This window comes from Salmo salar, chromosome 07, assembly GCF_965601325.2.
Source record: "Salmo salar chromosome 07, fSalSal1, whole genome shotgun sequence".
NCBI classification, from domain to species: Eukaryota; Metazoa; Chordata; class Actinopteri; order Salmoniformes; family Salmonidae; genus Salmo; species Salmo salar.
This window is the reverse complement of record NC_138297.1, coordinates 60,320,711-60,347,723: the sequence shown is the minus strand read 5'-3', so window position 1 is coordinate 60,347,723 and position 27,013 is coordinate 60,320,711. Positions and strand designations below refer to the sequence as shown.

The following is a 27,013-nucleotide window of genomic DNA, read 5'->3' as shown; positions in this document are numbered from 1 at the left end:
AAGGCAATGCTACCAAATACTAACTGAGTGTTTGTAAACTTCTGACCCACTGGGAATGTGATGAAAGAAATAAAAGCTGAAATAAATCATTCTCTCTACTATTATTGACATTTCACATTCTTAAAATAAAGTGGTGATCCTACCTGACCTAAAACAGAGAATTTTTCCTAGGATTAAATGTCAGGAATTGTGAAAAACTGAGTTTAAATATATTTGGCTAAGGTGTATGCAAACTTCCGACTTCAACTGTATCTTCTGTCTAGACTACTGCAACTCTCTGTAGGCTGGGCTCCCTGCTTGTGCTATCAATTTATCCAGAATGCTGCTGCCCATCTGTTGTTCAACCTTCTGAAGTTCTCCCATGTCACCCCGCTCCTTTGCACACTCCACTGGCTTCCAGTCGAAGCTCACATCATTTCCAAGACCCTGGTGTTTGCCTACGGAGCAACAAGGGGAACTGCACCTCCTTACCTTCAGGCTATGCTCAAACCCTACATCCCAACACGAGCACTTTGTTCCACCGCCTCTGGTCTCTTGGCCCTCCCACCCCTGCTCCCACTCAGCCATGTCAAAGCTCTTCTCTGTCCTGGCACCCCAATGGTGGAACAAGCTACCCCCAGCGGAGTCCCTGCCCATCTTTCGAAAATGTCTGAAACGCTACCTCTATCTTAAATAACGTAAGTACTTAGTTGAGGGGAAATGAACATGCTATAACTGATGTGTTGTCTCACCTAGCTATTTTAAGACGAATGCATTAATTATAAATAGCTGTAAATGTAATTTTTCCTTCAATTACTCTGTCCCTCTGTTGGCTTAGTATTTTTCCACAATCCTCCTACTCATTCAAATTTAGTGTATGCCTAAGGACACACTGCGTTCAGCCTGATGACAATATGGCCAAATGGGAATATATGTCACCTATAATTTGGGATAGGACCTCATGAGAGATGCTAATATCCCTCAGAGCCTCGGGAAGCCTGTGATGTCAGTATTGAGAGACCTATGGGCAAAAACTAATGTATATCTGGGTAGGACTGATAAGAAAATACAGGAAACCCCATGCAAGCGAAGCCAACCTTAAAATAGCAGGCTATTTAATGAAAATGGGGCCAGACTGTGATTTATTTTTCTAAAAACTAGCAAGGAATCATTTCAACATGGTTCATGTGATGTGATTAAGTGTTCTCATTCCTGTTGGCCATCTTCCCTGACTTATTCCTGTTGGGCATCTTCCCCGTAATTATTTTATCAGAACCCTAGACTGCCCATACTTAAGCACAGGGTTTATCAGGACCCTAGACTGCCCATACCTAAGCACAGGGTTTATCAGGACCCTAGACTGCCCATACCTAAGCACAGGGTTTATCAGGACCCTAGACTGCCCATACCTAAGCACAGGGTTTATCAGGACCCTAGACTGCCCATACCTAAGCACAGGGTTTATCAGGACCCTAGACTGCCCATACTTAAGCACAGGGTTTATCAGGACCCTAGACTGCCCATACATAAGCACAGGGTTTATCAGGACCCTAGACTGCCCATACCTAAGCACAGGGTTTATCAGGACCCTAGACTGCCCATACCTAAGCACAGGGTTTATCAGGACCCTAGACTGCCCATACCTAAGCACAGGGTTTATCAGGACCCTAGACTGCCCATACCTAAGCACAGGGTTTATCAGGACCCTAGACTGCCCATACCTAAGCACAGGGTTTATCAGGACCCTAGACTGCCCATACTTAAGCATAGGGTTTCTCAGGGTTGTAAAATTCCAGTAACTTTCCCAAAATTCCCAGGTTTTCCAAAAACTCCCCTTTGACTTTTAGAATAAAAAAAATAAAAATAAAAATATATATATATTTATATATTAAAAATGTTTTTTTATTTATTTATTAAGCAAAGCAATACCATAACATTTTTACATGGTCCATATTGGTCAATGGCAGACATGCTTAAAGATGACAGCATCTATGCACTCACCACAAATGCCTTGTTTGCTAAATTCGCCGTATGACAGACTGCTCTCTGTCATGGCCATGGGAAGATGTTTTGGGGTGCTGCAATTTTCTGTCGAAATTGCAGCATCTTCAGCATCACTACTTCCCGTGGCTATGCTCTCTGTTACCCTGACCCTAACCATAGCTTCATCTCCACACACTGGCCCAACCCTTAACCTCAACCACAACCCTAACCCTAGCTTCATGTCCACACTCCGGCTCAACCCTAACCCCACAACCACAATCCTAACCCTACTGTACCTTCATTTCCACACTCCGGCTCAACCCTAACCCTAGCCTCAACCACAACCACAACCTTAAAACCTGTTTGGGCGCATGAACCGCTAGCGGGACACCTACGACAACATCCGGTGAAATTGCATAGCACAAAATTCAAAATACAAACATCGTAATATTAAACATTCATGAAAATACAAGCATCATAGATCATTTAAAAGCTTAACTTCTTGTTAATCCAACCGCGTTGTCAGATTTCAAAAATACTTTATGGTGAAAGCATACCATGCAATTACCTGAGGACAGTGCCCCACATCAAAATACTTTTTCAACCAGCACAGGCATCACAAAATCACAAATATCGATTAAATAAATCACTTACCTTTGAAGATCGTCCTCTGTTTGCAATCCCATGGGTCCCAGCTACACAATGAATGGTCGTTTTGTTCGATAAAGTCCTTATTTATATCCAAAAAAGTCAGTTTAGTTGGCGCCAATGATCTCAGTAATCCACTTGTTCAACATGCATACAAACGAATCCAAAAGGTTACCGGTAAAGTTCGTCAAAACAAGTCAAACAATATTTCTAATTAATCCTCAGGTACTCTAATATCTAAATAAACAATATCATTTAAGACGGAGAATAGTATGTTCAATAGGGAAGATAAATAATGAAGAGCGTGCACCTCATTCATGTGCCAACAAGACTACTTTTCTAATGAGAGACACCTTGGGAAAAACTATAACTACTAGCTCATTTTAAAAAAACAAGCCTGTAACCCTTTCTAAAGGCTGTTGACAGCTAGTGGAAGCCATAGGACCCAGATTGCAGTTCCTATCTATTTGTATATGCCATAAACTAGCATTGAAATGGCCTGTGACCTCAAAAAAAAGAAATTACGGATGGATTGTCCTCGGGTTGTCGCTTGCCATATCAGTTCTGTTACACTCACAGACATTATTTTAACAGTTTTAGAAACTTCAGAGGGTTTTCTATCAAATGCTACCAATTATATGCATATCCAAGCTTCTGGGCCTGAGTAACAGACAGTTTACTTTGGGCACGTCAGTCATCCGAAATTCCGAACAATAACCATTATGCCAAAGAAGTTAACCCTAACCTAACCTTACCTCAAACCCCACCTACCTCAAACCCCACCACCCCGCTCCCTCTACTTCTAACCCAAGTGATGCTGGAGGTTCTAATCACAGGATGGACCATGCATCACAAAGGACAAAGGACTGTATGATCACCTCAAAACATTCACATCATATGCAATACAACACTGTCTCCTGTTCTAGCCTACAAGTCTTTCAACTCCAGCCTATTTGAGCTCATGAAAATAAGGCACAGCATGTTGTATCCAAGCAACAAGATTGTTGCCAGGTGACAGACACAGAGGTCCTGAGACCAGAGTCATCCTGAGACTAAGACAAGACAGAATTTCTCTCACCTCAAAACTTCCTCAGTATCATCCATATACCAATGTTGATTGGAAATAGCCTATAAAAATAACTCAGGATTGCTATTCTACTACACTCACATATGAATTCAAAAGTACATTTTCAAGTCATTATATTAAGATACAGTATCATTATAGCAAAAGCATGGAAGTGTTCATAGGTGCAGAAAAACAGATCAAATGTATTTTACCTATATTTGTCTAATTGCTGCAGTTATGGAAGCAGAGGCGGCTCATTATAAGAGAAACATCCCTCAGCAAATATGGACACAGCCATTACTGGTGGGAATATCAAACGTTGCCGTCTGACTGAAAGCAGCCACTTTCATGGGTGAGCCATGTACCAAGATAATGATCATTTCCAAGACGATACAGTGTTGACAAATGCCTTTTATTCTAGCCTGAAGCAGCTGAACTCAACACAAGACTTAAAATACCTTAATTAGATACAATCTTTTAGCAGGGAATGTTACTTTACAAAGAATCATCCTTTCAGTTTTGCTTTAGTAAAACACCCATTTGAGAGGCAAACAGTACATGAAATGGTGGTTTCACTGTTTGATTTATCTGTATGTAGTGGATAAAATCTCAAAACTGTAACAAGGATCTGTGTTGTCCTGAATTTAATGCCTTGCATATCCTGACTCTGCCCATTTATAGTTAATACATTTTTTTGGTGGTATTTTCATCAACTGATGTCCCTGTTTTGAAATGTAGCCTATTATTGTTATCCAATAAAAAATAAATTGAGAAAAAGTAGACTAACCTGGGTTATTGCGGATCTGATTGAATCCTAGTCTTATGTCCCCCTTGTAGTTCAAGGTAGGCTAAAGTGTGGCCCGCTTTTTCTTCGGTAGAACTAGTCTAATTCAATACTGTTGTTGCTGTTTATTGCTGTAAATCAGAAAATGGGACACATTTGACACACAACTTTGTCCTTTATGTCCATAGTATTACAATTGTCGCATTATTCAACATATCTCCTGTTGGTCAGAAGGGGTTAATATACACGCTCAACACAACCTCATGAAGCAATATACACTGCTCAAAAAAATAAAGGGAACACTTAAACAACACAATGTAACTCCAAGTCAATCACACTTCTGTGAAATCAAACTGTCCACTTAGGAAGCAACACTGATTGACAATAAATTTCACATGCTGTTGTGCAAATGGAATAGACAACAGGTGGAAATTATAGGCAATTAGCAAGACACCCCCAATAAAGGAGTGGTTCTGCAGGTGGTAAGTACAGACCACTTCTCAGTTTCTATGCTTCCTGGCTGATGTTTTGGTCAATTTTGAATGCTGGCAGTGCTTTCACTCTAGTGGTAGCATGAGACGGAGTCTACAACCCACACAAGTGGCTCAGGTAGTGCAGCTCATCCAGGATGGCACATCAATGCCAGCTGTCGCAAGAAGGTTTGCTGTGTCTGTCAGCGTAGTGTCCAGAGCATGGAGGCGCTACCAGGAGACAGGCCAGTACATCAGGAGACGTGGAGGAGGCCGTAGGAGGGCAACAACCCAGCAGCAGGACCGCTACCTCCGCCTTTGTGCAAGGAGGAGCAGGAGAAGCACTGCCAGAGCCCCGCAAAATGACCTCCAGCAGGCCACAAATGTGCATGTGTCTGCTCAAACGGTCAGAAACAGACTCCATGAGGGTGGTATGAGGGCCCCGACGTCCGCAGGTGGGGGTTGTGCTTACAGCCCAACACCGTGCAGGACGTTTGGCATTTGCCAGAGAACACCAAGATTGGCAAATTCGCCACTGGCGCCCTGTGCTCTTCACAGATGAAAGCAGGTTCACACTGAGCACGTGACAGACGTGACAGAGTCTGGAGACGCCGTGGAGAACGTTCTGCTGCCTGCAACATCCTCCAGCATGACCGGTTTGGCAGTGGGTCAGTTATGGTGTGGGGTGGCATTTCTTTGGGGGGCCACACAGCCCTCCATGTGCTCGCCAGAGGTAGCCTGACTGCCATTAGGTACCGAGATGAGATCCTCAGACCCCTTGTGAGACCATTTACTGGTGCGGTTGGCCCTGGGTTCCTCCTAATGCAAGACAATGCTAGACCTCATGTGGCTGGAGTGTGTCAGCAGTTCCTGCAAGAGGAAGGCATTGATGCTATGGACTGGCCCGCCCGTTCCCCAGACCTGAATCCAATTGAGCACATCTGGGACATCATGTCTCACTCCATCCACCAACGCCACGTTGCACCACAGACTGTCCAGGAGTTGGTGGATGCTTTAGTCCAGGTCTGGGAGGAGATCCCTCAGGAGACCATCCGCCACCTCATCAGGAGCATGCCCAGGCGTTGTAGGGAGGTCATACAGGCACGTGGAGGCCACACACACTACTGAGCCTCATTTTGACTTGTTTTAAGGACATTACATCAAAGTTGGATCAGCCTGTAGTGTGGTTTTCCACTTTAATTTTGAGTGTGACTCCAAATCCAGACCTCCATGGGTTGATAAATTGGATTTCCATTGATTATTTGTGTGATTTTGTTGTCAGCACATTCAACTATGTAAAGAAAAAAGTATTTAATAAGATTATTTATATCATTCAGATCTAGGATGTGTTGTTTAAGTGTTCCCTTTATTTTTTTGAGCAGTATATAAGACACAAACAACTCCATCGTGCTATTACAAATCTGCAAAGGTGCTGGAGTTTGATCAGGCTGCCACCTACTGGACATCAGTAGTAAGTTCAGGATACGCCACAGAAAGGCACTTGGCACGAGCCTGCTCTAAATTCTAGACATAAATGTTTAGAATATGTGCGCTTTTACGCGGGGGTTTGGGTTTCCCAGCTGTTGCATTAGCTTAAAAGTGTGGGCAAATAAACTTTTTTTTTAGGGGTTCATAGCAGCAGGAAGCCTAGCAGTTAAGGGTATTGGGCCAGTAACCAAAAGGTTGCTGGTTCAAATCCCTGAGCCAACTAGGTGAAAAGTATGTCAATGTCCCCTTGAGCAAGGTACTTAAACCTAGCTGGTCCTATATATTTTATATATATATATATTTTTTACCTTTATTTAACTAGGCAATGAGTACAAATTCTTAGTTACAATGACAGCCTAGAAACAGTGGGTTAACTGCACCTTGTCAGCTCAGGGATTTGATCCACCAACCTTTTGGTTACTGGCCCAATGCGCTAACCACTAGGCTATCTGCCGCCCTGCACTAGATCCCTGGAGAAGAGCACCTGCTAAATGAGATTTTTTTTTACCTGGAAGCCTATTGTTATTCTCTAAATTGTGTTATTGTTGACATGGCCAAAAAACTTAAGCATAGATTGGTAACCTTTCTTCTAATTTGGCACACAAAAACTAAAGGCCATGACTACGTTGTTCAAAAAAGAATGGCACCCTTATAAGCAGTCTCACTTAAACCCTCATATCCATCGCCCCGTTTGACTAGATACTTAGAAACTTGGAATGTTGGCGTCTTTCCTCACGCTGAACAAATTCGCCTCAAGGGCCCATAAGGTTCGTCAGGATAGATTTTCCTCCATGTTGGAATGTTGGGAAAATCTTTGGGGGAAAAAAACATTCTCATGACCCATAAGTACAAATAACACCAAATGTGGCATGTAGGCCCATGGTACACCTTGACTTAGTTTAAGCTAAGGGATTGGTTAAGAGATGGCTGAGTTATTGATAAATCAGGAAATCAGATTGTGTCCATTTAAATCCACTACACAATGACCTATCAACATGAAATCTTTAAGGGTCATCAAAGACATTAACACGATGTACAGCTGAAGTCAGAGGTTTACATACACCTTAGCCAAATACATTTCAATTCAGTTTCACAATTCCTGACATTTAATCCTAGTAAACATTCCCTGTCTCAGGTCAGTTAGGATCACCGCTTTATTTTAAGAATGTGAAATGTCAGAATAATAGTAGATAGAACGATTTATTTCAGCTTTTATTGCTTTCATCACATTCTCAGTGGGTCAGAAGTTTACATTCACTCAGTTAGTATTTGGTAGCATTGCCTTTAATTTGTTTAACTTAGGTCAAGCATTTCAGGTAGCCTTCCACAAGCTTCCCACAATAAGTTGGGTGAATTTTGGCCCATTCCTCCTGACAGAGCTGGTGTAACTGAGTCAGGTTTGTAGACCTCCTTGCTTGCACACGCTTTTTGACATTACAAGCACCCCCACAACATGATGCTGGCACCTCCATGCTTGAGATGGTGTTCTTCAGCTTGCAAGCCTCCCCCTTTTTCCTCCAAACATAACGATGGTCATTACGGCCAAACAGTTCTATTTTTGTTTTATCAGACCAGAGGACATTTTGCCCAAAAGTACAATTTTTGTCCCCATGTGCAGTTGCAAACCGTAGTCTGGCTTTTTTTAATGGCGGTTTTGGAGCAGTGGCTTCTTCCTTGCTGAGCGGCCTTTCAGGTTATGTCGCACCAAAGTACGCTCATCTCATGGAGACAGAACGTGTCTCCTTCCTGAGCGGGATGATGGCTGCGTGGTCCCCATGGTGTTTATACTTGCGTACTATTGTTTGTACAGATGAACGTGGTACCTTCAGGCGTTTGGAAATTGCTCCCAAAGATGAAACAGTTTTTTTTCTGAGGTCTTGACTGATTTCTTTAGATTTTCCCATGATGTCAAGCAAAGTGGCACTGAGTTTGAAGGTAGGCCTTGAAATACATCCACAGGTACACATCCAATTGACTCAAATGATGTCAATTAGCCTATCAGAAGCTTCTAAAGCCATGACATCATTTTCTGGATTTTTCCAAGCTGTTTAAAGGCACAGGCAACTTAGTGTATGTAAACTTCTGACCCACTGGAATTGTGATACAGTGAATTATAAGTGAAATAATCTGTCTGTAAACAATTGTTGGAAAAATTACTTGTGTCATGCACAAAGTAGATGTCCTAACCGACTTGCCAAAACTATAGTTTGTCAACAAGAAATTTGTGGAGTGGTTGAAAAACTAGTTTTAATGACTCCAACCTAAGTGTATGTAAACTTCCGACTTCAACTGTACATATTGTACCATATATGCTAATGCTTAAAATACTTTATAAAATCTTCTCATGAACCATAAATCAGATTGACTTCAGATTTTGTATATATATATTCTAATGAATTGCCTTAACTAATGGTGTAAGGACTTAACTGTAGTGTATTTCAGTTTGCACATTACAATCAATACAATTCCTAAACCTTACCAAATTCACACCATAACACAAGTAACTACTTGATGAACACGCTCAAAGGGATGCACAAGGAGTCAATAGCAAAGCAGTTAAAAGAACAATTAGAAAACCACAAATCATATTCAAACCATATTTGATACGAATTTAACAAAATAAGATCACTGCAATATACCAATAGACTAACGCTGAAATATTTTACAAATCTTAACCCCAGCATAGGTACACTATATATAAACTCAATACATTAAGTAATGACTTTAAGAATGATTACCTGCATTCAAAGATAACCAAGCTACAGCACTAGACTAAACTTCACTTGCATCATCCTTGTGGTATTGAGAGATAAACATGGTCATTATTTAACTAAAACAGAGAAAGCAACACCTCGTGGAACAACTCCTCTCCCCTAATTGACCTAGATAGTTTGTGTTTATGTATTGATATGTAGGCTACATGTGCCTTTTTAAAAACTATATGCAGTTTTGTCCTTGAGCTGTTCTTGTCTATTGATGTTCTCTATTATGTCATTCTGTATTATGTTTCATGTTTTGTGTGGACCCCAGGAAGAGTAGCTGCTGCTTTTGCAACAGCTAATGGGGATCCTAATAAAATACCAAATTGATCAAATCAAATTAAATTGTATTTGTCAAATGTGCCGAATACAACAGCTGTACAGTGAAATGTTTACTTACAAGCCCTTAAGCAACAATGCAGTTTTAAGAAAATACCTAATGAAAGTAATAGATAACAAATAATTAAAGAGCAGCAGTAAATAACAATAGCGGGGCTATATACAGGGTACCGGTACAGAGTCAATGTGCGGGGGCACCGGTGTTGAGGTAATTGAGGTTATATGTATATGTAGGTAGAGTTATTAAAGTGACTATGTATAGATAATAACAGAGAGTTGCAGCAGTGTAGAAGGGTGGGGGGTGATGCAAATAGTCTGGGTGGCCATTTGATTAGATGTTCAGGAGTCTTATGTTTAGAAGCCTCTTGGACCCAGACTTGACGCTCCGGTACCACTTGCTGTGTGGTAGCAGAGAGAACAGTCTATGACTAGGGTGGCTGGAGTCTTTGACAATTTTAAGGGCCTTCCTCTGACATCGCCTGGTGTAGAGGGCCTGGATGGCAGAAAGCTTAGCCAGGTGATGTACTGGGCCGTACTCACTACCTTCTGTAGTGCCTTGCAGTCAGAGGCTGAGCAGTTGCCATACCAGGCGGTGATGCAACCCGTCAGGAAGCTCTCGATGGTGCAGCTGTAAAACCTTTTGAGGATCTGAGGACCCATGCCAAATCTTTTCAGTCTCCTGAGGGGGAATAGGTTTTGTCGTGCCCGCTTCACGACTGTCTTGGTGTGCTTGGACCATGTTAGTTTGTTGGTAATGTGGACACCAAGGAACTTAAAGCTCTCAACCTGCTCCACTACAGCCCTGTCGATGAGAATGGGGGCGTGCTCAGTCCTCCTTTTCATGTAGTCCACAATCATCTCCTTTGTCTTGATCATGTTGAGGGAGAGGTTGTTGTCCTTTCACCACACGGTCAGGTCTCTGACCTCCTCCCTATACGCTGTCTCATTGTTGTCGGTGATCAGGCCTACCACTGTTCTGTCATCGGCAAACATAATGATGGTGTTGGAGTCATGCCTGGCCGTGCAGTCATGAGTGAACAGGGAGTACAGGAGGGGACTGAGCACGCACCCCTGAGGGGCCCCCGTGTTGAGGATCAGCGTGGCAGATGTGTTGTTACCTACCCTTACCACCTGGGGGGCGGCCAGTCAGGAAGTCCAGGATCCAGTTGCAGAGGGAGATGTTTAGTCCCAGGGTCCTTAGCTTAGTGATGAGCTTTGAGGGCACTATGGTGTTGAACGCTGAGCTGTAGTCAATGAATAGCATTCTCACATAGGTGTTCCTTCTGTCCATGTGTGAAAGGGCAGTGTGGAGTGCAATAAAGATTGCATCATCTGTGGATCTGTTGGGGCGGTATGCAAATTGGAGTGGGTCTAGGAGTGGGTTTCTGGGATAATGGTGTTGATGTGAGCCATGACCAGCCTTTCAAAGCATTTCATGACTACAGACATGAGTGCTATGGGTCGGTTGTCATTTAGGCAGGTTATCTTAGTGTTCTTGGACACAGGGACTATAGTGGTCTGCTTGAAACATGTTGGTATTACAGACTAAGACAGGGAGAGGTTGAAAATGTCAGTGAAGACACTTGCCAGTTGGTAAGTGCATGCTTGGAGTACACATCCTGGTAATCCGTCTGGCCCTGCGGCCTTGTGAATGTTGATCTGTTTAAAGGTCTTACCCACATCGGCTGTGGAGAGTGTGATCATACAGTCGCCCGGAAAAGCTGGTTCTCTCATGCATGTTTCAGTGTTACTTGCCTCAAAGCAAGCATAGAAGTTATTTAGCTCGTCTGGTAGGCTTGTGTCACTGGGCAGCTCTCAGCTGTGCTTCCCTTTGTAGTCTGTAATAGTTTGCAAGCCCTGCCACATCCAACGTGCGTCGGAGCCAGTGTAGTACAATTCAGTCTTAGTCCTGTATTGACGCTTTGCCTGTTTGATGGAGGGCATAGCGAGATTTCTTATAAGCTTCCGGGTTAGAGTCCCACTCTGTAATCCATGGCTTCTGGTTGGGTATGTACGCACAGTCACTGTGGGGACGACGTCATCGATGCACTTATTGATGAAGCCAGTGACTGATGTGTACTCCTCAATGCCATCGTAAGAATCCTTGAACATATTCCAGTCTGTGCTAGCAAAACAGTCCTGTAGTTTAGCATCTGCTTCATCTGACCACTTTTTTCATAGACTGAGTCACTGGTGCTTCATTCTTTAATTGATTGCACATAAAGGAAGATTTCTACATGATAGAGTGCTTGCTTTGTTATCTAACTGATAGTGTGTCCTGACTGTCATCCTGTGAACCCCGTTCATTGCTGCTTACAGCTATATTATTTGAAATTATTTTTTATGAATCAATTTCAAGCACACAGGAAATAGACAGACTAAATAAACAAAGAGTATATGAAAAATGTTGAACATAACTACAAGGGGAGAGAATAGTAAAACATGATAATAAAGTACATTCAAACCAAAAACTTTGAAAAAGTTACATACATTCACGGTCTTCACAGCTTTTTTATTACTAGAGGAGGACATGGTTTTCAAGTATTGTACAATTTCATTCTTAAAGATGATAAACAATTGTTTTCTATTTATACATTTACAATTATAGCTACATTTGTAAATGTATATTTATGAAAATGACATTTTACTAATCATAATGACATGGCAAATGCTGGTGGGCTGTGTTATATGCGCATTACAGCAGCTCACTAAATAATCGCACTTGCGCAATAGCCATGTCACAAATAATCAACATGGCGACGTCCTTACAGCGCCTTACATCAGCTGGGAGATATATTGTAAAACGGAATTTATTGAAGACTAATGTCTTAACCAGGGTAAGTCTCGATATCAAGAAGGGCGACAATTTTAGCCAGTAAACCTTTGGTAGAATTATCAATAACAGATACTTAGCTAACTATAGAAGCTAAATAAGAGGGATATCCAGGCAGCATTGCCTGTGTTCTGCAGGTCCTGAAGCTTGGATGAAGTAGAATAATTCCTTCTAGTGATAATTGACTCTGCGTGTGAAATGATCATACAACTTACTTCAAACCAGTAGCATTACCTAGATATTTTCTTTTCACAGTCTAGACTAGAATAAACTGTAATGCCCAACCAAGTAAAACTTGCAAATGCTATCAACGTTCTCCGTAGCTAGCTAATACCGGTAGTCGCTAATAGTACTCACCCTTCTCATTGCAGTCCATAGTTGGATCACACAGACTATTGGCTACACAGGCCGCCAACCAAGTGATGTTAAATGTCCCTGAAACCAAGGTTACCACCTTAGAAAATGGACTACGTGTTGCATCTGAGGATTCCGGTCTTTCGACTTGCACAGTGAGTAACAGAGCCCCTCCCACTGTTTAAATACAATCTGTCTACTAAAGAGTAGTGTGCTGAAGTCGGATGTGATCAATTGGTGCCTTGCAGGTTGGTCTCTGGATAGACGCAGGGAGTCGTTATGAGAATGAGAGGAACAATGGCACTGCTCATTTCTTGGAACACATGGCCTTCAAGGTTAGATGACAAGTGCTACATCTACTGCAAATCCCAACCAATGTTCCATTACCAACTTTGATACCGTTTGACATGTCTGTTCATCTGTGTTGTGCGTCTGGCAGGGTACAAGGAAGCGCTCCCAGCTTGACCTGGAGCTGGAGATTGAAAATATGGGGGCCCATCTGAATGCTTACACCTCGAGGGAGCAGACTGTGTATTACGCCAAAGCATTCACAAAGGACCTTCCCAGAGGTATGACCACTGACTGTATAGAGATTTGCTCCACTGTCTTGTCGCTGAACTGTGTGTGGCCACAGATGGATAGTGGACATTTTTCTATAAGAAATGAAGAATCTTCGGTGTGGCGGAAACTGTTTATAATGCTCCCCTTCCCTTGTCCTCCAGCGGTAGAGATCCTGGCAGACATCATCCAGAACAGCACATTGGGGGGAGCAGAGATCGAGCGAGAGCGAGGGGTCATCCTCCGAGAGATGCAGGAAGTAGAGACAAACCTGCAGGAAGTGGTGTTTGATTACCTCCACGCCACAGCTTATCAAGCCACAGCGCTGGGCAGAACCATCCTGGGCCCTACAGAGAATATCAAGTAGGACTCTGGGCCTGGGTTCATTACAGCACAGAATGGGAAATGTTTTGCAACCAAACACAAAAAAATATGCATTCCTTATTAGCCAGGAAGCTTAGTCCCACTCGGATTGTCTGTTTTCTTCCGTTTTGTGCCTAATGAACATAACCCAGCTCACGAGAGAACAATGTTACAGAATGTTAACATAGAAATGTACTGTGCAGAACAGGTATGATTGCCTGTCATACTGAACAGGGCATCCGGTTAACTGTATTCATTACCTTTAAATCTGCAATGTTGTGAATTACTCACTACTGAATAATACACCCCTAGACTTGGTTATTCCTGTCAACTAGTTAACGGTCATCTCAGATCAGTTTGCTTCATAGAAACCACAGGGGATATGCAGTGCCATTTCTGCTGTCTGTGTTTATAGAACAATAAACAGAGGAGACCTTGTTGAATACATCACTACTCACTACAAAGGACCGAGAATAGTGTTGGCTGCTGCTGGAGGTAGGTTTTCTCATCTTAAAGGGACATCTTAAAAATGTTCCAGCACCATCCCAACATTTGAAAATGGCGTGCTTATGTTTTGTAGTAATAAAGATGTGTTTCCAATGACAACCAATTAGTAGGCAATGCCTACGCAATTGGTCAAAATCATACAATGTACAGTCATTGAGAAATAGAATCCATGGAAGATATTTTGTGCTAAAATTGTCTTTTGAACAGGGGTTTCACACAATGAATTGATAGATTTGGCCAAGTACCACTTTGGGAATCTTCCTGCCAGATACAAGGGAGAGGCGCCAACTTTCCCACAATGTGACTTTACTGGAAGTGAGGTGAGATTGAAGGCCCTTAATGTTTATCTCCAACAGAGGCAAAGTGCAAACTTGCTCCCCATGGGCAATTCCATGGTAAGTGACTCAGATTTCACTTTAAAATGTATATCAAAGAAATGTTTACAAAAACACATTTACTTGAACAGTGCAGATGCAAAGTTTGGTAAGTGTTTTTGTAAAATGTTCAAAGTAGTCCTTGTGCATAAAGTTGTATGGTTTGTTTAACTTTCCAATATTGTTTTTTGTTTGATGTGAAATGAGTCACTTACTGTGGAATTTCCCCTTGTGTATTGGCCAATTTGATTACATTGTTAGCATATTGGACAATTGATTTCATTGTTGTTGGTTAGATCCGAGTTCGTGATGACAAGATGCCCCTGGCACACATTGCCATTGCTGTGGAAGCAGTGGGCTGGTCACACCCCGATACCATTCCCCTTATGGTGGCAAACACACTCATCGGCAACTGGGACCGCTCCTTTGGTGGGGGTGTGGTAAGTTCTCATTCATGTTCCCAGGCACCGGGACTCCTTCCAGGTCGATTCCTCCTCTTACCATCTGTGTATTGACCTTTGCCAGAATCTCTCCAGCAAGCTGGCGCAGATGGCGTGCCAGGGCAACCTGTGCCACAGCTTCCAGTCTTTCAACACCTGTTACACCGACACAGGCCTGTGGGGACTCTACATGGTGTGTGAGCCTGGCACCATCAACGAGATGATGCACTTCGCCCAGCTGGAATGGTGAGCACTGACTGAGCCCAGCTGTCACCTGAGTGGGCAGTCAAACCAAGCTGGCCTGGTTATGCTGGAACAGGGCTGAAAAGGACAATGTGAAAAAAAATCTGGCCCAGCATAGTTTGGGTAGTGTGAAAGGGGGTTGCCGCTCAGTTCACACTGACTTCTGTCCAGTAAATTTGACTGACGTTTACTTTTGTTTACCTCAGGATGTCACTCTGCACTAGCGTTACTGAGAGCGAAGTTGCAAGAGCCAAGAACCTCCTCAAGACAAACATGCTTTTGCATCTTGACGGTAAGGCCACGTGATCAGGGATTGAATTAACAATGGACTTTCGATATCTGCGGGCACATTGATATTTCAATTCTTATGGAGGTATTTAGCCAGCCCCCCTTTAATTCAAACCCTGCCAATGATCATAATAAATTCCCTTGTGTAAAATCAAATGGACCTTTTTTCTAGGATCCACCCCCATCTGTGAGGACATCGGCAGACAGATGCTTTGTTACAGCCGTAGGATCCCTCTGCATGAACTGGAGGCCAGAATCGATGTGAGTAAATGAATATTTCACGCCAAACGTCAGCTGTGATTAACATAGCAGAGACACTTGGACTGTATTGGGAAATTGCAGTGTCTTTATTTGAAATATTTTATGTCCCTCGAAGGCCATAGATGCAAAGACCATCAAGGACGTGTGTACAAAATACATCTATGACAAATCACCTGCCATCGCAGCAGTCGGTACGTTGTGATTTCTATTCTTATTGACATCGAGAACAGATTCTAATTCATTCTGTGTACTGGCATTTCCCCCCCTTCCTAATTTTAAGGTCATTAGGGGTCGTCAAACAAAGTTATGCAATTTCAGCTACAAATATACACTTAATTTGTTGCCAAAACAATACATACAATATTGCACTCAGTCAAGACCTTACCTAGTCTGCTGTGCTGCTAGGTCAGAACAGTGGAATTGAACTGTTGAAGGTTGACTACTTACAAAAGTGGTGTGGTATAAAGAGCATTCAGTACATTTCCCTCTTGTTTCAGGACCAATTGAGCAGCTCCCAGACTACAACCGAATTCGCAGTGGGATGTACTGGATGAGAACCTGAGAATTGGCGCTCTCTTTAGATACTTAGAGTTAATAACAGCGAGCAGCCAACTGTACAGTATATAAACATCAACTTTTACAAACAGAGTAAGTTGTGGTTTCTTTTAATTTTATTATAAAATAAAGACCAACACAATAACGTTAAGAACATAGGGCTGCTTGTCTTGTCATTTTTTGCTTTTACTGCCAACTTGTTCCTGGGCGGCCTTCTTGGCTTTGACCATCTCCACCAGTTCCTGTAGAGGAGAGAACTAGCTTTAGGCAGGCATTCAATCTGATCAGCGGTAGATCCCTTTTAAAGGTCACTTCCCATTGAGTCGACGCGTTTACTGTGAATTCAGGCTCCGCAAACATGGGAACATTGCTTTTTAAAAGGTGGACTAAACGCGATCAGATTGTATCCCAGCCTTAGAATGCTGCCATCTAAATTGTACATACAAACAGGGATTGAAACCACACACAGAAGGATCAATGATAAGGCCCAGCTTACCTTATATCTCTTCATACAGTCCTTCTTGGTACGTCCAGGCACAGCTGCAGCGATCTTCTCCCACCTCTCTGGGGTGCTGACGGGGTAAGTCTTCAAGGCCTGCTCTAGCAGCTTCTGCTCCTCAGTGGTCCAGGATGCAGTGTTGGCTTCAGCACCTGAAGCAGTGAGAATTAAAGAGGACAGTGAATGGCTAAGACTAGGAAACATCCAGAAAGAACCCGTAGTCACTACTACACCCCCCCATATTGCTTAATCAGATCCTCAAGTGTAGAAAGTATGAGGTCAGTGACAAGGTACTTTCAGTCATAGGTATAAATCCAATGGGCTTTTGTGCAAGCAAAAATGAACTAAATGACCACTCACCATCAAATCTCTCAGAGGGCACTGCATTGTCCACTGTCTGGGGCACGGCTGCATGCTCTTTGTTAAACTTCTCAAAGGCCTTCTTGTTAATCTCATCTTTCTGCCCGGGTTCTGAAAAAGTGGCACTAAAGTCTCAAAAGTGTTTTGCAGAGAATCACACTGACAGACTCCAACAACTGGTGACATGACAGTTGCTCACCAAGCTTTTGTAAGTTCTTGGCTTTGTTGATGACATCTTTGGCTGTCCTTTTGATGCCACTGGTGGAGTGCAAGTTCATGTAGTTGGCAATGACTTCCCATCTACAGGATAGAAACAACAAAAGACGAATCACTTAAAGTAAAAGCATGAAATCTACACCAGCAGTGGAATGTTCAGCTTCATGAACAGAACACAGCCAAGTTCATTAGGCAAAAATGTCATGAATATTGAACTTGTACCATTGTTCAAATGAAAAAGTGTCTGTTTCCCATGAGCAGTGTCAATACAGAAATGTCATGAATAGAGTGGATTCCTTTTTCTACATGCGAGAGGAAAGTTTGTTATATGTATTTTTAGCCTTGTTTGTTCTACTTCAACATTGTGCCCTGTTGAACGCAGCCCTGGGAGGGTACCTGGCATTGGTTCCAGCAGGGAACAGGTTGACTGCTTTGATGAGCAGCGGGAGCTCTTCTTCATTCCAGCCTTTTCCTCCGCCCCCGCCTCCTCCGCTGGCCTGTACGGCAGTGCGGACAGCTTGCCTGGCCTGCACCTCCGCATCCTTCTCCTTTTGCAGCTGGGCATTCACCTCCTGCACCTGTACATACACACAAAAAACAATGTCAGTGGTACAGATGGAAGCTGTGTACCACATTTACACCCAGTCATCATGCCAATGTGTTGTGGTCTCTCTACCTGCTTCTCCACCGCTACCTTGCCCTCCTCCTTTGAACCCGATGCCAATCCTTCATTCAGGGATTGCAGACTGGAGATAGAAAGTGATTCCCACTGTATTGAGTTCAACTCCAGATTTGAATAAAGTATTACCAATAAGGCAATTTCAATTAATATCCTTTACCTCACAAGCTCCAAACGGTCACAAAGTTTCTCCACATCTTCCATCATTTTCACACTATCAGATTCATTGTCACCAAAGTAATTCCAGTTCTTCAGGGGAAAACAAAAGAGGACAGACAAATACTAAGATGAGTTGGGTACCTTAAACAGCATTACAATCTTGCCCACTAATCAGCAAATGTTAATTCATTCCCTGGAGAGAGGCCATCCCATTCAGGCAGCACCTTGCAAGTTGTCCTCAGTTTCTGCCTCTCTTTCTTGATGGCCTTCTTTTGGATCTCCTTCTCCTTCTTGGCCTGCTGGGCAACCAGTTTGGCCTCCTCTTCCTCCTTCTCTTTGACCAGCCGTGCAGCATCCAGCTCTGCCTGCCGAGCCTGATACCAACAGTCAGAAACGCATTGAAGTCTATGCAGAAACAATCTGGACACAAGGGAGGCAAGATTAAAACAAAATGGATGTTCTAATGTGCTGGACTGACCCGCTCCTTCTCCTCCTGCTCTTTCCTCTTGGCGTCTGCTTTGGCCTTCTTCTCATTCTCCTTTCTGGCCTTCTCATCATCTTTGAATTTCTTTATCCTGGGATCAAGGCTGTAGGCCGTGTCTTTCAACAGAAACGCACCCAAACAGTGTCATTCCATGAACCCATCTGCCAGGTATTTCAGTTTGGAGTTAGTCATTTTCTATTGTTCATGTAAGAACAGGTATACATGTCTAGTGGGCCTTACCAACAAGTGTCCGTAGTCTATTCATCTCTTCCTTCTTCCTGGTGGCTCTGGCTGCACGATTCTGCTTTTCAATCCATCTCCTCTCATCACGACTGAATTCAACAGATGAAAGCACACAAATCAGACACTACTGAGAATGGAAGACACAGGCAGCCTAGCGGTTAGAGCTCTGGGCCAGTAACCGAAAGGTCCCTGGTTCGAATCCCTGAGCTGACTATGTGAGAAAAAAAAAAATGTATTTAACTTTTTTTTTATTAAATAGGTTGATGTGCACTTGAGCAAGGCACTTAACCCTAATTTGCCCCAGGGGGGCACCGTACTATGGCTAACCCTGTAAAGCAACACATTCTACTGTACCTGGTGACAATAAAACATCTACAATACATAAATATAACACAGTGCATTCCACATGGATTGTTTTGATATTACCCACCATATTCTGATATTACTTACCATTCTGCCTTGTCCTTTTCCTCTTCATCCAAATAAGAAAACTCTCTCCATGAGTCAAAGTTGTACCTTGATTGAGATTATGAATGGGAAACAAATTCACAATTCAAATAAATGAACAAGAAATAGCAAATCATTGTGAGAAGTTACTATACACCTCATGTCTAAAAGTTCCAAATTCTGAATTTGTTTGGCTGAAAGGATGGATGAGAAGGGCAGTAGTTCAAAGTTAAAAGGCATTTTCCGCACAATGGCCAATGCTGATGGCCAGTGACGGTCTTACTTACCAAACAGAATAAAAATTATCCACATCCTCAAAAGAGGAATCCATAGTGCCAAGTTTGGGCACGTGTTTTTTGGAAGACCACCGGGCATTTCTCTCAAAAACGGGAGCATACGCCTCAAAGAAGTTATCTTTGCCTTCGCCCTTTGAGGGCACAGCGTTGTCAAAGGTAGGATCTACACTGTCAAATGCTCTTCGCTTCACAGGATCTGACAGAATTTCTATAGCTGGTATGAGATAAAAACAAAATATTATTGTTAATAGGAGCTGAAACAGAATGTTTAGCCTCATATGATAATAGATAACATCTACTTTATTAGTCCACCAGATAGACATCTGTCTTCTGCTTTTATCCAACACCACCCCTCCCGATATACACACAAACACACATTCTGGTTACAGCAGAGGGCAGCTGCAGTGCCCAATGAGCAGTTAGGGGGTTACGTTTGTTGCTCAAGGGAACATTGGCAGTAGGTGGCACCTAAAATATTGATGCCAGCAACCCTCTGGTAAAACAATACTATATTTCATACTATAATCATTGTATTTGTATACAGAGGGCGTACTGTGAGGTATAACACCTATATAAGACAATTATCCAAAGGGACTTCCTTTTTTAGGATGTGCATGTGATCCCTGCGAGATTTGAACAAACCATGACCGTGGCATTGCTGACAACGTTTTTCAATGTCCTTACCTTTAGTTATGCAGGTGAAGTAGTCACCGTCTCCTTCTACAATCTGCTCTCCCGCAGCTTTCCTTTTGTCAGGGTGATGCTTCAACACCATTGCCTTGTCTGTTGAAAAACAGACTTAATATACTGCAGTAAAACAATCTGCTATTCTAATGAACTCTTGGAAGTAATGCCAGAGAAACCTTATGGTCAACAAATATGTGGTTCAGAAGACAACAGCACAAATGGAAATACTCACGGGCAGCTTTGATTTGTTTCTGTGTCGCCTTGTACCTCATATGAGCCAGTCCAAGGACAGCATAGTGATCTTGATTCTGAAAAGAGAAATGCCAAGGGGGAAGACATCCTTTACTACGTACTCCCTAAGGTAGAATTCAATACAGTGTTCCTAACGGTTCTGAAGTGAGGTCCCACTGATATAACGTCTAACTCAGTGGCAGTCGGTGCCGTTTAAGATGAGGGAGGACGATTTCTATTACAGCATATTGGATGAGTGCCATTCATATTCCATTCACCCAGCTCAATATAACGTCAATAGGTTTAGAGTAATGCAGAGTGACACATTTAATACCGCCTTGCACACTTCTTGCATGCATCTAACTGATCTAGGCTGTAATCATTAGTCCAACAGTTGCAAACGAGTGTTTCGATTGGACAAATTCAGGTATGTTCATCCCCGTTTCGTTTGTTTCAGATTAAGAAATGATTTTCAATAGAATCGGCGGAATGAATACACCTGACTACCTTCCAGTCTTTGGGGTCCAGTGTTCTCAGCAAGGGGAAATCCTCCAGCTGCAGCTCTTCATCCTCAGATTCCTCAGACAGCTCTTCCTCTTCCTCAAGCTCCTGGAAGGAGGCCGATACATTCCTGTTCCTCCTCTTCAGAAAGGCCTCGAACCACCGACCAACAGGTTCCACCTCGATCTGCACTGAGGCTGAGAGGAGGGCAACCATTATCCCCCTCCATTATCCCCATCTGGCTGCATTCTCTAAACGGAGAATAACATTCTGCAACCTATCAAACAACTGTTGTATCAAACAACTCACACTTACTCAAACAATTGTATGAGTAAGTGTGAACTAGAACTGTCAAATATCCTTTAATAAGTTGAATGTTGTACTATTTTATTTTTAACAAATGATCACCAAATGTCCACAAATTAACAAAAAAAATGACCATGTTAAGTGTTATAGCTAGCTATGTGGGGCTACAGTATATGAACAAATCTGTGCAGCAGGTGCCTTTATTCAAAACTAAGATTCAGCAACAGCAAACACATGCACAACATCAATGCTGTCTCGCTCCTTAGTAATTTAGCTAGTTAGCTTAACGATTTTCATAGACAGTAACGTTAGCTAGCTAGTAAGCTACAATGATAATATTAACAATATGAATTAAATAACACTCCATACTAGTATGCGATAACTAGCTAACGTTAGTTGTTATCTGATATACCGGTAGTTAACTAGCAGAGTTGCTTGCTAGCTAGCTAGCTGCATGATAGCGAATTGTGTCAGTATCAGCAGTATTTTCACATTCACTCAATGCTTACCAGAAATGGCATTACAGTAGACGACTGTAACATCCCCTTCTAATGCTTCTATCAGCATACTGGAAAGGTCTGCTATAACATTCAGCTGTGAAATGTATTCAGTTAAATGTTTTCTAAAGTGCTAGTATGTCGCCCGGTTTTTCAGTGCACCACATGGGCCTGCTTTAACAAGTGCCTTACTGGGTAGACCTGGCTTACACTCTTATAATTCCGATATCACACATAGGATACCTTATGTTAAGTTCCTAAATAATAGTTTTATCATTTCACAGACGATCTTCTCACAAACGACTGTTTACATTTTTAAGCGACACACTTAAAACTAGTATAAGAACATTCATACATTTGAACAGATATTGGTTGTATAAAATACATTTAAAAAACTTTGGAACATTATGACAATGGGTCGTCAAATAAAGGTCCGACCCCCATTTCCGGTCAATTGTGCATAGCGGAAGTAACAAACCTGCTGTGTAATCCTTGTTGTGCTGAAGCACAAAATCTTCTAGTAAAACTTTATACACAGAATAACATTAGCAATGCCAGATTATTTGGGAGGCGATCAAAGGAAAATCAAAGATGTCAAAGAAGAGGAGGATAAACCTATCAGATGTATGTGATGATATTTTTGAGAACCACTGTTTATTAGCTAACGTTAGCTAGCTTTGTCAGTACGACAGTTAGCTATGATGGCAAATTTAAGTCATGCAATACATTGTCATGCACTGTGAATAGTTTAACAAAGATAGCTAGTTAATAGCAATATGAGCTCGATGGGTACTTAACAAAAATCAAACAAGCCACGGTGTTACGTGATCTTTACTAGTATGGCTTAATATCAGTTAGTTAGCTAGCTAGTTATCTAGCCAGGGCTAATGTTAGCTAGCCCTGGCTAATGAACACTGCCATTTTTGTTTTGGACATCGATGTCACAGTGGGTTTTTAAATTATCAATTATGCCTGGATGTAAAGACAAGCTATTACAATAATGATATGTGCCTATTTAATAGCTATGAATTGGTTGTTCGTGAATGTTATGTAAATTGTAATGTGTTTTTGCCCTCCAGCTTTGGATGAAGGAGACATTGCCTTATTGAAAACTTATGTGAGTATGAGCTAGTCTATACCTGTACATTAATTGATTGCTATTTTACATCTTGTAGGCCTAGCTACAATCATAATGACCCCTGTGATGTCTAATGGTGTAGGGCAGACCAATTCATTTTCCAGTTATTACCTATTGATTAAAGGTTGATTATCACTGATTGAAATGATCATTATCTGCTACAATAACTACATAGCCTACATTCTTTGACTGACATCTTTGTATTGCTGGTTGTGTACAGGGCCAGAGCACCTACTCCAGACAGATTAAGCAAGTGGAAGATGACATCCAAAACCTGCTCAAGAAGATCAATGAACTGACCGGTAGGCAGCACTGTGATTATACGTAACATCCATGTGTATTATCACTCATTAAACATGTAGTGTATATTGAATAGGGATTACCTTGAGTATTCTACCCTCCCATGATGCTTGAAAATATTTAGAATGTGGCTTGCTTTTCCTTAGTGATAGCAGAACATCTGTTATTTGTTGCTTTCAAGTCTGACAGATAGCGTACGTGCACTAACCTCAGCTATCTAACAATGCAGGCATTAAGGAATCGGACACTGGCCTGGCTCCCCCTGCTCTATGGGATCTGGCTGCAGACAAACAGACTCTGCAGAGCGAGCAGCCTCTGCAGGTAGCAAGGTATGGCACCTTTATCAATTTACTGTATCTCACCAGCATCATTTAATAGATTGAACTGTCTTTAAAAACAATGGATATTTTTTATTAGGTTTTCTTTTCTAGTTTGAGCTAAACACCCACATGCTTGTTGTATTTTGTTGTGGCAGATGCACAAAGATCATCAACGCTGACTCTGAAGACCCAAAGTACATCATCAATGTGAAGCAGTTTGCCAAGTTTGTGGTGGACCTGAGTGACCAGGTGGCCCCCACTGACATAGAGGAGGGTATGAGAGTCGGGTAAGGATGAAGGGTGATATCTCTTGCTCCAATAAGAATCATGTGTGCCGATGTCCAATATTGCATTGGTACAGTATTATTGTTAGATACTTAAGTCTCCTGTGTTTATCTTTTAGTGTGGATAGAAACAAGTACCAGATCCACATTCCTCTGCCTCCCAAGATTGACCCCACTGTCACTATGATGCAGGTAAGACGTGACACAACCACTTGATCTGAATTCAAGATCCGTTTCCTCACCTTCATCTGCACCGATTGGAAAAGTACTTGACGGGTGAAAACAATATGGTGGAAACTCATCCTTAGGTTGGCTTTCACCCGGTCAGCACTTTCAGATCATTGCAAAGAAGGCCAACATCTGTTTTGAGAAAAGGGTTTTATTCATTAGGGCAGACAGTAGCAAAACTTTTTGCAACAGAAAAAAAGAAATGTTTCTTGTTCAAGTTCTGGGCTGTAATCATTAGCCCAAAATGTTTTTGCTACTGAAACTGTTTACTGCAAACGGAAAATTATTTGCAACAGAGTTTCTATTGGACAAATTCAGGTAGGTCCCTCCCCCTTTGGTTCAGTTTGGTTCCTAGTGAATACACCTCAAGTAGTGCCTCCCTAATAGTCCGTTTTTTTGCTTGGTGCCTAATGTTTACGACCATGGCCTGAAATAAGGATACTTGTCAACGTATTGTAGCTACCTGAACTAACAGCAACGTCTCCCCCTGTCTCTGTTACTGTCCACTAGGTGGAAGAGAAGCCTGATGTGACCTACAGTGACGTGGGTGGATGTAAAGAGCAGATTGAGAAGCTCAGGGAGGTGGTGGAGACTCCACTGCTCCATGTAAGTGTTCCTATAGTCTCAATTTGTCATTTATAATCACTCTACCGAATATCACAATAAGGTATAAACTATACATTCGTGACATTTAAATGAGAAGGTATCAATAAATAAGGCAATAAAAACATGGGTGAGTGCCCTCAGATTTCCTGCATTTGTGGCAGGGTTATTAGACATCTCGTACACTTAAAACATATTGGATCCTTTGTACCTCTGCTGATGTCTCCTCTCGTTGTCCGTTCTGCTTTCAGCCCGAGAGGTTTGTCAACCTGGGAATTGAGCCCCCGAAGGGGGTTCTGCTGTTCGGCCCACCCGGGACAGGTAAAACCCTGTGTGCCAGAGCCGTAGCCAACCGCACCGATGCCTGCTTCATCAGGGTCATCGGCTCAGAGCTGGTCCAGAAATACGTGGGAGAGGTGAGTCACAATGGTGGAGGGTGAAGTTGCCCCCAGACACTGATCTTGGGTCAGTTTAGAATTTCCCCCAGTAATGGTTAATGTTAGGATTGGAGGATGGGAAGCTGATCCTAGATCTGTATATAGGGGAAACTTCAACCCTGAGCGAGTCACAATCAAGTTGTATTGAATTGATTTGAGAACTCAGGATAATGGAGAATTAACTCAAGAATGTGGTCCTGAATCAGTGTGAGCTTACCTTGTTCTCTGTGCTTGTTTCTCTTCCTCAGGGTGCCAGAATGGTGCGGGAGCTTTTCGAGATGGCCAGAACCAAGAAGGCATGCCTCATCTTCTTCGACGAAATTGACGCTATTGGAGGTCAGCGCTTAAAAAAAAAACTTGTGTACTGATTTAAATGCAAGACAGCTCTGTAAAAGAACACATTTATGCATTTCACAAGAAGTGGTAGTAAGTAGCCTTATCTGAGCCAGAACAGCCCATAGGGCAGGAGGCAGCTTGACGTGCACAGGGTGCTCGTCTTGTCACCAGAAATAGTAGCCCTGTCTGTTGTGCCTCGACTTACATGTGGGTTGTGTCTTGTCTTGTAGGGGCCCGTTTTGACGACGGAGCCGGTGGGGACAATGAGGTCCAGAGGACCATGCTGGAGCTCATCAACCAGCTGGACGGCTTCGACCCCAGGGGGAACATCAAGGTCCTGATGGCCACCAACCGGCCCGACACCCTAGACCCGGCCCTCATGAGGCCCGGGCGACTGGACCGGAAGATTGAGTTCAGCCTGCCTGACCTGGAGGTGAATACCATGTCTGATTAGAACGGGAGTAACTCTGACCTCTGACTCCAGTCCCTAATGGCACCCTATTCCTTTGGATCCTGGTCTAAAGTAGTGCACTATATTAGGGAATAGTGTGCCATTTGGCTGGTCAAAAGTAGTGCACTACATTAGGGAACAGGGTGCCATTTGGCTGGTCAAAAGTAGTGCACTATATGAGGGAACAGAGTGCCATTTAGAACGTAGCCTCTGACTCGGTGAATATGCAGAGGAATAGATTACATCATTACAAAGGTGGTAATAAAAAATGCATGAAGACGAATGAGAAGTGAATGAAGTTAGCTGCCAACAATTATTCCAACTGGATGAATAGTGAAGATGTGATTGGGTTGAGATTTACTCCTCAGTTTGAATGTAGAGTGGCGCTGGCAGTGTGGTAAAGAATGAGGTGTTGTTTCAGGGTCGTACTCACATCTTCAAGATCCATGCCCGCTCCATGAGCGTGGAGAGAGACATTCGCTTCGAGCTGCTGGCTCGTCTCTGTCCCAACAGCACAGGTAAGAGGACCCGACACCATGTTGTTCCGGTGATGCAACACAAGGGGGCGCCACTATTTTTAGTAATTGACATGTAAAAAGGTTGCGTTGGAATTCTCTACCCAGCACTCTCTACTGCAGCCCAATGACGGGCTCCAACCATGTAAAGCCATATTTGGGAAGCAAGGTAGTCAATCTGAAACAATCACACCGTTTGTTTTGTCCCATCAGGTGCCGAGATTCGCAGCGTGTGCACGGAGGCGGGTATGTTTGCCATCCGCGCCCGCCGGAAGATCGCCACTGAGAAGGACTTCCTGGAGGCGGTCAACAAGGTCATCAAGTCCTACGCCAAGTTCAGCGCCACCCCGAGATACATGACCTACAACTAAACAGCACCGTCTGCATCTGGGCTTGTTTCCCAAGAGGCTGGGAGTCCATGCTCATTTTCTGTCCTTCAACATTACCTACACAATTAAAGTTTATTCCAGTTTGGACGTTACAGAGCTTTCATTCAATCACACA

The 27,013-nt window shown here is 42.8% G+C and overlaps 3 protein-coding genes across 3 annotated transcripts; 2 read left to right on the top strand and 1 right to left on the bottom strand.

Annotated features, from left to right (window-relative positions):
* The first annotated feature begins 12,249 nt into the window (after positions 1-12,249).
* LOC106609773 (peptidase, mitochondrial processing subunit beta) lies at positions 12,250-16,450 on the top strand. Its single transcript, XM_014208782.3, has 13 exons — positions 12,250-12,353; positions 12,721-12,858; positions 12,952-13,038; positions 13,143-13,272; positions 13,426-13,624; positions 14,040-14,119; positions 14,339-14,451; positions 14,802-14,945; positions 15,031-15,191; positions 15,395-15,480; positions 15,649-15,737; positions 15,853-15,928; positions 16,235-16,450. Exons 1-13 carry the CDS (start codon positions 12,252-12,254, stop codon positions 16,297-16,299), a joined length of 1,470 nt encoding a protein of 489 aa, XP_014064257.1. The 5' UTR covers positions 12,250-12,251; the 3' UTR covers positions 16,300-16,450.
* Positions 16,387-22,122, bottom strand: LOC106597165 (dnaJ homolog subfamily C member 2). The gene is made up of 16 exons (XM_045722296.1): positions 21,910-22,122; positions 21,101-21,291; positions 20,595-20,670; positions 20,360-20,458; positions 19,667-19,889; positions 19,383-19,448; positions 18,930-19,021; positions 18,684-18,805; positions 18,430-18,579; positions 18,207-18,295; positions 18,044-18,113; positions 17,764-17,945; positions 17,351-17,451; positions 17,152-17,262; positions 16,789-16,943; positions 16,387-16,534 (listed from the first exon to the last, which is right to left on the bottom strand). Exons 1-16 carry the CDS (start codon positions 21,965-21,967, stop codon positions 16,466-16,468), a joined length of 1,854 nt encoding a protein of 617 aa, XP_045578252.1. The 5' UTR covers positions 21,968-22,122; the 3' UTR covers positions 16,387-16,465.
* A 213-nt stretch (positions 22,123-22,335) lies between these two features.
* On the top strand, positions 22,336-26,985 carry LOC106609683 (26S proteasome regulatory subunit 7). Its single transcript, XM_014208655.3, has 12 exons — positions 22,336-22,521; positions 22,977-23,014; positions 23,256-23,337; positions 23,565-23,664; positions 23,811-23,942; positions 24,059-24,131; positions 24,678-24,773; positions 25,022-25,186; positions 25,456-25,543; positions 25,774-25,976; positions 26,416-26,512; positions 26,723-26,985. The coding sequence occupies exons 1-12, from the start codon at positions 22,449-22,451 to the stop codon at positions 26,878-26,880; spliced, it is 1,305 nt and encodes a 434-aa protein (XP_014064130.1). The 5' UTR covers positions 22,336-22,448; the 3' UTR covers positions 26,881-26,985.
* Positions 26,986-27,013: the final 28 nt, after the last annotated feature.